We start from the raw sequence: 11,462 nt of genomic DNA, 5'->3' as shown, positions 1-11,462 counted from the left end.
GGAATTTAAGAAACAAAACAGATGAAGATATGGGAAGGTGGAGGAAGAGAAGTGAGGGAAACCACAAGAGACTCTTAATGATAGAGAACAAAGTAAGGGTTGATGGAAGGAGATGGGTGGGAGATTAAAGATTAAAATTAAGAATGTATATTCATCAAAAAATATGTGATCCAAGGAAAGGCAAACGACAAAGTGGGAAAAGGGATTTCCACATACAGAATAAAGAGCTCATATCCAGAATATATAAATTATTCTTACAAATTAATAAAAGAGATCAGAGACTTGAACAGGGACTTTACCAAAAAAGGAAATTCAAATAGCCAACAAACATTCAGGAGGTATCATTCCACCAGAATGGCTAAGATTAAAGACTTATCATACTGAGTGGTAGAGAGCATGTGCAGAAACTGGAGCTCACACTACTGAAGAAGTATAAATGGATAAACACACTTTAGAAAACTGTTTGGCAGTGTTTACTAAAATTTCACACCTTTATTCTCATTCTTGACCTAGATGGGTGTTACACAAGTATCCGCTTTGTGAAATTTACAGAGCTACTTTTCCTCAATGCCACACTTTAATTTTTTTTAAGCTTAGTCTTTTTTAATGTTTATTTTTATTTTTGAGAGTGCATGCATGAACGAGCGGGGAGGGGCAGAGAGAGAGGGAGACAGAGGATCCAAAGCAGGCTCCATGCTGACAGCAGAGTCAGTCAGATGCAGGACTTGAATACACAAACCATGAGATCATGACCTGAGCCGAAGTTGGTTACTCAACCGAGCCACCCAGGTGCCCCACCAGACTTTAATTTTTAAAGTTCAGCGTTTTTATATTTGTGCCTTCATCCTAACAAGGCAAGGACTCTAACATTTTCTTGGTCCCTTGACCTCCATCATGTTGATACTGTCTAAAATTAATTATGGATATTTCCTCTTTCTCGTCCTAGTCACACTTTACCCAGGTATCTAACCACTCCTTCTGCCTAGCTCTGATAATATCTCTTGGACTTACTGTTGCTGAGCATTTTCTCAAAAAATGTTTATGATGTGGATTTTTGATTGGTAAATCTTAATGATTGTATTAAGCCCTCACATTTGAATAGCAATTTAAATGGATGTAAAGCTTTAGGTCCAATACTTTAAAAGGTTTTCTTACAGTCAGTTTTGCTCTTGAAAAGACAGATCAATCTGATTCTTATTCTTTTATACAAGAAAAATTTTTATTTTTTACAAGAGTAACTTTTAGATTTTTCTCATTATCATATCTCTCTAGATGTGGGTACTTTCTTCTTGTTTGGTACTTCACGGCCCTTTCAATCTTTAATTTTTTCTTATCCTGGACCTCTTTTGTTACTTGAATGGTGGCACATCTACTTTGTCCTTCATCTCACTTAAATCTGAATTCATGTCTTCTTTTTTCTCTTTTGCTTCTTTCTGGGAGAATTTCTCAATTTGACTTTCCAACTCACTAACTCATTCATCAGCCATACTCATTCAATTTTTATTCCACTTATGTTATTTTAAATATGTTTTTTATATTTCAACTTGGCTCATTATTTCTTATTCTTATACCACATTGCTAAACTCTTCCCTTTTTTTTCTGTTTACAGGCTTAATTTTAGATTCTGATGATCTTATGTAATTGAGTTTTCTTTTGAACCAGTGGCATTTCTTGGTAATCACTTTACTTTGGCTTGTGAACTCACTTACCTGATGGTATGGGCTCTTCTGAGTGATAGAATGCCCTGGGGAAAGGCTGAGGGCAGCAATCTGGGCTATGTTGGGGGTTCAAAGAGAGGGAAGAAGATAAAGCCCTATGGTGCACAGCCCCAACACTACAAAAACCACAGTAAATTATTTGTTTGTTATCTACGAAGTAACCCTTCAACCATAGCTCCCTCTTTAGACACCGTGGGAGAAATGGCAATTTCCTAAGGCATTTCCTAAAGTCTAGGGCCTACGCTGTAACCCATTAGTCCTATAAGTCTGGAGGGGGAGGAGTGAACAAATAATGCACAAGCTAGTCAGTCCTTACCTGTTTTCCCCAAATCTTCACCCAAAAGGGTTTTGTGCTGCCCAGATTTTATCTGTGAGGACACCTGCAGCAGAGGTCTGGTTCACTGTACTAGTACCTGCTGTGAGAAAGCAGGCAAAGGCAACTGGTTTTCTCTAATGAATCTACTCACAGACATTCAGCCAGCCATACCCCCACCAAGAACCACTTCAAAACAGCTCCCATATCCCCTGTGAGTTTTACCTTTTTTTCTTGTAATTATTATCTAAACACACTAAAAGAAACATTCTAATCAAAATATAACAGAACTTTACATGGCTTTATTTATACATTACTGGTATTGAAAACAAACTTTATACAAAAAGTTTTATACAGATAAAAAAAATCCTTGGCTAGGCAAAGCCATTTATGTGTGTATGTACACACAAACACACCTATACACAAAGTATTATACATCACTGTAATTATACATATTTACATATACACTATTTAAATTATTTTACAATGTACCAAAATGAGAGGCAATTAGAAAAGCAAATAAAAATGGATGAAAATGAACTAAATAATCGCTTCAAATGCTACAAAATTATTTTGAAAAATCTAGAAAGAAAGTCATTTCTTTGAGGTTTCAATGCCATTTCGTTGTTGCTTTTATCTTAATAACAAGTTCTGTTCAAAAATAAATATCTTGACCAATAACAAGTGAGCAAATCAGACTGATGACTGGAACAAGCCAAGCATGCTGACTTGAGATTAAAGCGTCAGCAATTACAAATGTAGATTTTTATTACTAATCAAATATGCCATGAAACTGCCCTCTACTTCCCCATTTAAAACATGAGGAATTCCAAGCTTCTGTGAAATATGCAATATCAATCAAGACTCCAAGGAATTCAGCAATTTATCTGTAATGTAAGAAAATGCTGAAGTTATGATTCTATTTTTCTGATGACCATTTTATAAGGTGTTGTTCTTTAAATGAGTTCACTCAGGTAATATCAGTGATAAAGAACTAGCTTTTTACAGACTCAGTTTGGTAACTTTATTGCTATATTCTGATTCTGGCAAGAATCTTATGAGACTATAGCACTTGGATGGAAAAAAAATCAGTTAAGAGACAGATAGGAATAAAATAACCCACTATTTTTGCTATCATGCAAGCAAAAAAAATTTCAAGTAACAAATCCACTGAAGATTTTAGATTTGTAAAGGAATTTGGAAATTTCAAACTAATACGTATCACTTTCAGATACAAGTTAATTCTTTCATAAATGTATATATTATCTTCACAAGGGAATGGAACTCACATTTTAACATAACATTTAGGTAAAATAAAAACTCAGTTTCATTTCTTAAAGGCAGTAAAAATTTTAAAGCACAGTAAATCTGAAAAATAATCAGGCCATTTTAAAAGGTTCTTAAAGAATAAGCTTTTCTATTTAAATTCTCCATTATTCAATCTTACATTCTGAATTATGTAAATAGGATTTTAACTTCACAGTAAACTGCTAAATATCTTCCGAAGATCTCATTAGCAAACTAGTTGCTTAGAGAAGATATTGAAACTAACAGGTTATCCACAGATAATAAAATTTACACTGGGTCCAGAAGTCGATTTAAACTTCAAAAATATAAGGACCCTTCACACTAAGATCTATGTCCAAATATGGATTCTTTTCAGATTTAATTTAATTTGAACTGAACTGAATTTGAAATTGGGTGTTCTGCATTCAAGTAATTATGATACAAATATAGTGAAAACAGTGATAGGTTAAGTACCTTTACAACTTTCTTTATGTAAAGTCCAAAATATCTAAGCAATTGGTTCAGGCCTTAGAGAAAAAAAACCTGCTGATAATTATTGCCTGTACAGGAATGGCTTATGTAATTATAAACCTGTAGGAATGGCTTAAATAAACTAAGAAAACATGTCAGTGAACATCATTAATAATTTAACTTGGTAAATCATGTCATCTATTCAGATGACAAAGGATTTCATGTTTATGAATGATGTACGTTTTATATTTTAAAATATTTAGTACTCCTAATTAAAATTTGAAAAATACTAAATTTCAAAGACTACAGAGTTCACTGCCTGTGAAATGTATGCTATTCAAGAATGTTTTATTTTTCTTCATCTATAAAAAATTTTTTGTTAATCATCAAATGGATTATCCCCCCACATCTTAGACTCATCAGCAATCAGAAGGTTGAGAAGAAATATGATATGTCGGTTATACTCCAAAAAAAAAACAAAAAAAAAAGGGTTGAGGAGAGATGCCATGCTGATCTGAACTGCAGCAGGCTTCGCTCTAAGCCACGTCTCTGTGGATGAAGCAACCTTTGAATCCTGCACGAGCAACCATCCTCCAACCTGTGACTGAAGCAGAAACTAAACTGGATGTCTCTACCCACTACTCATATCTTCAGTGACTAACAGGCCATTAACTGCACAGTTACAGTGTCAGATATTTACTTTACTGGTGTCCTGTAGCAGAACCATTAACTACCTGCATTTTGACTTTTCAAAGAGCTTCATTAGCTGCTGGAATCTTTCTGAGACCTGAAAAATTTTAAGTGACGGTTAATTACAAACATCTCAATATATATTTTTTTTTATCTGCGATGAATATTTTCACAAAACATCTAAAGACAAAGAAAGTTGCCCTCAATAATAAAAACATGAAGTAATGTTCGGAAAAATAAAATATCTTCATACTAAAGGTGATTGCTAGTTTAATTGTTCAATATTAAACATTCTTAAAGAAGCAAACATCATTATAAGACAAATGAGATCAAATAAGTAAATGGTAAGACAATAGGAAAAAATTAGGATTGTTCCCAGCTACGTCCACAATCACCAAGATTTTATTTATTTATTTTATTTCCTTAAGTAATCTCTATACCCAAAGTGGAGCTCAAACTCAAGATCCCAAGATCAAGAGTCACATGCTCTACTGACTGAGCCATCCCAGTGCCCCTTACCAAGTTTCTAACAGTCCTATGTAAAGAGCCATACTGTTAAAGAAAATGGTTAATAGGAGCCCCTGGGTGGCTCAGTCGGTTGAGTGTCCAACTCTGGATGTCAGCTCAGGTCATGATCTCATGGTTCGGGAGATCAAGCCCCACATCAGCTCTGAGTGGACAGTGTGGAGCCTGCTTGGGATTCTCTCTCTCCCTCTCTCTGCCTCTCTCCCACTTGCGCTCTCTCTCTCTCAAAATAAAGAAACATTAAAAAAAATTTTTAAAGAAATTGGACAATATCTACGTATTTTAAACATGATAAAGGTTAAATCTAAATATAGTAGAAACACTTGTAAAATTATAGAAATGTAAAAATTGGGTAGTTACCTGATATGGATTTTTATTCAACTTGGCAGCTAAATAAGAAAATGTTTTCAATGATGGCCCTCTTTTTTGACACTCCAATAAAATTTCCCGGTCATCATTTCTGAAGAGAGAAAAATGTTATTTTAGCTTCTGTAGATTAGAGTAGGAAGGTAACATAAATTCCAATGCCTTAATGTCTACAAATAGGAGGTGACATTTTTCTTAAAAGCCCACAGAAACAAACAAACTGCATATACCAAAATATGAACAATGATTATCTCTGAGAAATAGTATGCATGATTTTAATGTTTGAGTTCACACATATTTCCCAAAAAATTTAAAAAAAAATTTTTTTAACATTTATTCATTTTTGAGAGACAGAGTGTGAGTGGGAAAGAGGCAGAGAGAGACAGAATCTGAAGCAGGCTCCAGGCTCTTAGCTATCAGCACAAAGCCCGACATGGGGCTGGAACTCACACACTACGAGATTATGACCTGAGCTGAAGTCAGATGCTCAACCAACTGAGCCACCTGGGGGCCCCCAAAATTTTCTAAAATAAACCAATTTAGGGGCGCCTGGGTGGCTCAGTTGGTTGAGCATCTGACTTCGGCTCGGGTCATGATCTCGCGGTCCGTGAGTTCGGGCCCCACGTCGGGCTCTGAGCTGACAGCTCAGAGCCTGTAGCCTGTTTCAGATTCTGTGTCTGTTTCTCTGACCCTCCCCCATTCATGCTCTGTCTCTCTGTCTCAAAAATAAATAAACATTTAAATAAATAAATAAATAAATAAATAAATAAACCAATTTATTCTAATGAGAAAATTAAAGGTTTTTTTTTTCTTAATCTACCTTTAATGTGTAGAGTACTTTCTTTTTAATGTTTATTTTTGAGAGAAAGTGCACATGTTCACACACAGGGGAGGGGCAGAGAGAGAGGGAGAGGGAGACAGAAGATCTGAAGTGGGCTCTGCACTGACAGTAGACAGCCAGATGCAGGGCTTGAACTTGCAAACCAAGAGATCATAACATGAGCTGAAGTCAGATGCTTAACCCACTGAGCCACCCAGGTGCCCCAATGTGTACTTTTAAAATTAGGGCCCAAACAAGATCAAAGTCTTCATAAGCAGAAAAAACAAAAGTAAAATAGAATCCAGGCATTCTCATTCCCAGATTTGTTTTTCTACATGATTTGAACCAGTGCGTGTTATAATCTCTGAGATACTATTCTGCCATCTATAAATTATCTGGAATGAAGGCATGGAAGACTGTGGTATTAAACAAAACTGGTTACCAGGGGGTTGCTATACAGTTCCCCTAGACCTTTGAGCATGTCCAGGACCAGAGGTTAAGAGCAAAAGCAAAGGGACAGTTTCTAGAGACTTGAGCTAAGCTCAAGGTGACAAGGGAGAAAGAATGTGGGACTCTCGGGGTGCCTGGGTAGCACAGTCGGTTGAGCATCCTACTCTTGATCTCGGCTCTGGTTATGGTCTCATAGTTGTTGAGTTTGATGGGGCTCTGTGCTGATGGAGTAGAGCCTGCCTGGGATTCTGTCTCTCCTCTCTGCCCCTCCCCCACTTGTGCTCTCTCTAAATTAATCAATTAATAAAACTTAAAAAAAAAAAAAAAAAGGATGTGGGACTCTCAAATGGGGCAAAGAGCCAGGCACTTCACATGCATCCAAACACCAACTGTTCCCCAAACGTGCATGTCCCCACATTCCACTTCCCTCTCTCCCTCTGCCCCCCCCCCACTTGCACATGCATGTTCTCCCTATCAAAATAAATATATTTTTAAAAATTAAATGCAATTAATTAAATAGAATAAAACAAATTAAACTAAATAAGTAAAATAAACAAAACTGGTCACCAATTTCAACATGATTCAGTTTCCCTCATTATGCACTCTAGTTAAGTCTGGAGAGCATGAACCTCTAGTCCAATGGTTCACAAATGTAGTCACCTTTAAATCTCCATTTCTTAAAAAGTTTACATGAAAGTCAAGAGGACAAGCAATTGATGAAACTTTTTCGAAACTCCTAGTTTAGGGGAAAACTCAAATTACAAATGCACTTTTTGCCCGTTTCACCACCTGTCATTCTTCCTTTCTAAAATGTGGTTATACCAGTTCCTTACAAAGAATTTTTAACTGAAAGTTAAAAAAATTTTTTTTAAAGAACAGTGAAAAGTTATGCCCATGGTGCTAATGCACATACCTGGTTAAGAGCCACTGCTCTAAACTGTTCTATACTACAGCTGGACTGCACTCTAGAATGCATCCTTTACCAACTTTGGCCACTTTTGAAGTCAGTCCTCACTTGCCTTATTTTAGGATGGGATAAAACTATGATGACATGACAGAACAGATGCCTGGCCTCTCAAAATTTCCTGGTGACTTAAAAGTCTCAAGATTCTTACCTTGTCCATAAAACTATAATTTCTCCCTTCTTTTTAATAACATTCTTTGCAGAAAGGCTTATAGGAGAAGTGGCAGTTGCTGACAGCTCCTCGATCCCTGGGCTTGACTTCAACGATGAGGGATCTTTAGTCACTGCAGGGGCCTTTTTCTTACTGGCTTTCTTTCGGTGAGCTTCACCATTCTCAGAAGAATCATGGGTAATTTTCTTAGTCTTTTCCCTACTGGTTAAGTCTGTTTCCTTTCTCTGTTTTTTATGAGAATGATTTAGATCAGAAAGTTTTTTTCTCTTTTTAGGAGCATTATCCAAAGTCCCAGGCAACACTGAACTATCAGAATTTGATGCCGACTCTGGTTTTAAGTCATCCTTTTTTACTTCACATGAACTGGGAGGTTCTGAGGTCAAATCGATACAGGCTTTCTCAACAATGCATTCCAAAGGCCCGTTTGCCACTTGCACCTTTCCTTCCTTACAGTTATCTTCATCTACACATATCACCTGACATTCCAAGCGCTCAACACCTAAAGCAGGATGGTTACTCTCATTTTTACTCTCACTTGAAACTTCTTGTGTCAAATCAATGAAAGCATCTACAGTATCAGGCTGCATATCATCTAGTATTTGAGCATTCTGATCCAAATTGCCTTCAGAGCATCCCAACTGATCAATATTTAAAACTGTTACTTCTATGAATTCCCCCAAGTTTTTGGTCTCAGTGACTGGATCTTTTGTGAGGTCTATATATGTGTCTGGAAGATGATCCTCAACAGAATGTGGAATTTCTTCCATTGGAGGCAATTCTTCAATGCTTTCAGGTACTTTTGGTTCCCATACTTGATGCAACTTGAAACACTCATCAGCCACTTCATTACCATGACTCACTTTACCTGAAGCATCTTTAAGAAATTCGTATATATCAGGAACCTGTGTTTGTATCATACAGTCCTGTTCTTCATGAGCTGATTTACTGCTGTCAACATTGTTGTTGGAATTTAATTCCTCCACAGATTTAAAAACTCCATCCTGACATGAAACATATTCTTTCTCCACTGCTTTATCTGCTTCTTTTTCCACTCTGGGCAACGATGCCAGTGACTCGTCAGCCACCATATTCTGTTTAAGACTAGGGGAGGTAGATGGTGCAGCACGCCGTATTTTCACAATGAAATGATCATTGGACTTTTCCATTATGACAGCATGCATGGGTAGGTTGGGGTGGTACTGAAAGCCTGGAGTAACAGACCGACTTGTCCATGATGAAGAACAACTTGATTTGCTGCTCGAATTATCAGACTCCAGAGCTAAATGAATATCTTGTTCAGATGCATCCTCTTCTTCAAGTAAGGCATCTTCACTAAAATGGGCACTAATAACTTCTTCAGGAGTTGAACTAGACAAAACTTCAGGCTTTAAGAAACTGAGATGACCATCTGACTTCAGAGGTGATGGTACTGTTAAAGAGACTGCGAGATCTTCAAGAAGTATGGAGGAAATGCAGGGCTTGCTCTTTTCTGAACTACATCCATTATCTTTACTCAAAGCTATATTAGTGGACACTTCAAACATACAACTTTCATCCAACACATCAGGATGAACTGGCAAAGAAAGTCCTGAAGACAAAGATGGACCTTTCTCAGATGACAATAATGACCAATTGTCATCACTAATCATTTTAGGACATGGAGAAACCACCCCTGAAACCAGCTCGTCAGTTGTACAAGTTGGTATAGATTCGCACTTAAGACTCTCCAGCAGCTGTTTTTCTGGAGTCTTTAACTCCCACTCACTTTTTTCATTACAATTAACACTGTTATCCAAAAGATCAGAACCCTGTAACAAACTTTTGAATATTTCACCCATCTGTGCATCGCTCACTAAATTAAAAGTAAGGCTAGATGCTTGCTGTTCAGTAAGAATCTCGAAACTGCGTTCTGGCTTCAAAGCTGCATGCTGGGATGTTTGTGCATCCTCTATGGTGCTGCCTTCCATTTTTCCTGGCTTTGGGATGCTGGGACAGTTTGGTTCCAAGGAGCGTTCTTCAGACTGAGAGTTCTTAATGTTATCAAAGCAAGTGTTAGAACTTTTTTTAATGTCACGCTTTACTGTGTTAATACTGAAATTATCTTGAGGTTTTTCCTCAGGTTTTTTACATCCAAGTGCAGACTTATGATTAACAGAATCTTCCAATTTGGGGGATTTCTCTTTCAGCATTTCTTTGCTGGAGTTGTCCACATTCCCCTTCTGACAATTTGAATATTGTGCTTTCTCCTTATTTATCTTTTCACGTTTTCCTTCATCACTGTCACTGCCAAAGTTTATGGAATCACAAAACTTTCCTAAGATTTTCTTAAGCTTTCCAAACAAATAATCCAGCTGTTCTTCTACAAACTTCCACAATTTTTTTTTCATATCGGGTAGCTGCTGTTCAAACAAACGATCCACAATGCCATTCTTTTTAACTTGCTTAAGTTTGGATTCTATAACATCACAGAGATTATTCTGTAAAGTAGTCACTGACTTTGAGATCTTGGATAAGTCAAGGTGTTTAATTAGTGATGTAAAACTCAAAATTGCTGACTCGATAATTCTATGAAATTGTATTAATGAAAATTTTACCTTGAATTTCATATAATTTTTCCTTACATGTTTTCTTATCATTCGTAACATGTGCATAATCTCTCGTACAGAAGAGGGTGCAGCAATAATTGGAACTATTTTTTCCAGGCTGGAGGTACTCATGGTCTTATCTTTCCTCTCTGTTTTTGAAGATCTGCTAGATTCACTTTGTCTATTATTATTCCATCTGCTTTTGGTCTGATGAATTTTTATAGATGTTTTCCTACTGTCTTTACCCAAGTGCATAGTACTTTTCCTACTTCCTGGGTTACTTTTTGCATTCTGGACTTCAGTAGAAGTTCTAGGTTTGGCACTTTTTTCAAAATTTTCTTGTGGTTTAGATTTTTCACTGTCGCTTATAATTTCTCCTTCTTCCAATTCATCTAAAGATGAATTCTTATGGTAGTCTGCATCTGTAAATTTGTCAGATTTGCAAACTGGCTTTTGATTTTCCTTATTGAGATCAGACTTGCTCTTAGAGGTAGATTGAGCCGAATCTGGTGGAAATATATCTGTGGAAGAGAAAAGTGTATTATAGTCACATGACAACTGAGTTCTAGTCATTTGACATTTCCATACTAAATATAACAAAAACTTAAGTACTGAGGCAACTCACTATTTTAATAGCTTTTTTCTTTTAGTGGAATGTTAATGCCTAATATTTAATCATGTCATATGTCTTTTGTCACCATTTTTAATAGCTTTTTTTTTCTTAGTAGTATGTTAATGTTTAATACTTAATCACATCCTATGTCTTTCCTGGCCTCAGTTGGTACTCAGTGATGGTGTGGTTTGGTCATTTGGATAACCATCAACCAACCAGTCAGGTATCTTTACTTCATGTTAGGATCACCTACTCTATACCATTTGATGATGGCTTTGGAATAAAAAATATATCTGAAAGCAAGCAAAGAGTATTTGAAACAACCTGTCCTACCACTCCCTTGTTTGTAAAAATAGAGTTATCTAAATTTAGATTAAAGGCTCGATGTACCTCTCTAATTAACAGGGGTCTGAACAATATGTTAACTATGTTATCAAAAAAGAAAAAAGAAAAAGCACTAATTCTTCTTATATATTTTACAATCTCAC

The 11,462-nt window shown here is 36.4% G+C and overlaps 1 protein-coding gene across 5 annotated transcripts in view; it reads right to left on the bottom strand.

Annotated features, from left to right (window-relative positions):
- Positions 1 to 783: 783 nt before the first annotated feature.
- CASP8AP2 (caspase 8 associated protein 2) overlaps positions 784 to 11,462 on the bottom strand; it is a 28,254-nt gene continuing 17,575 nt past the window's right edge. Inside the window, exons 8-12 of one of the 5 annotated variants that reach the window (XR_006598016.1) lie at positions 7,756 to 10,882; positions 5,365 to 5,464; positions 4,524 to 4,576; positions 2,035 to 2,134; positions 786 to 1,774 (exon numbers count right to left, since the gene is read on the bottom strand). Coding sequence is in view for 4 of the 5 variants with exons in the window: in XM_045057847.1 (XP_044913782.1) it covers positions 2,125 to 2,134; positions 4,524 to 4,576; positions 5,365 to 5,464; positions 7,756 to 10,882 (3,290 nt within the window). In the remaining variant the exon portion in view is untranslated. Of the gene's footprint in view, positions 2,135 to 2,313; positions 4,577 to 5,364; positions 5,465 to 7,755; positions 10,883 to 11,462 lie in introns of those variants that run through there. The other 4 variants (XM_045057847.1, XM_045057850.1, XM_045057849.1 and 1 more) reach the window with 4 other exon arrangements.

This window comes from Felis catus, chromosome B2, assembly GCF_018350175.1.
Source record: "Felis catus isolate Fca126 chromosome B2, F.catus_Fca126_mat1.0, whole genome shotgun sequence".
Classification (NCBI taxonomy): domain Eukaryota; kingdom Metazoa; phylum Chordata; class Mammalia; order Carnivora; family Felidae; genus Felis; species Felis catus.
This window is presented reverse-complemented; position numbering and strand designations above follow the sequence as displayed.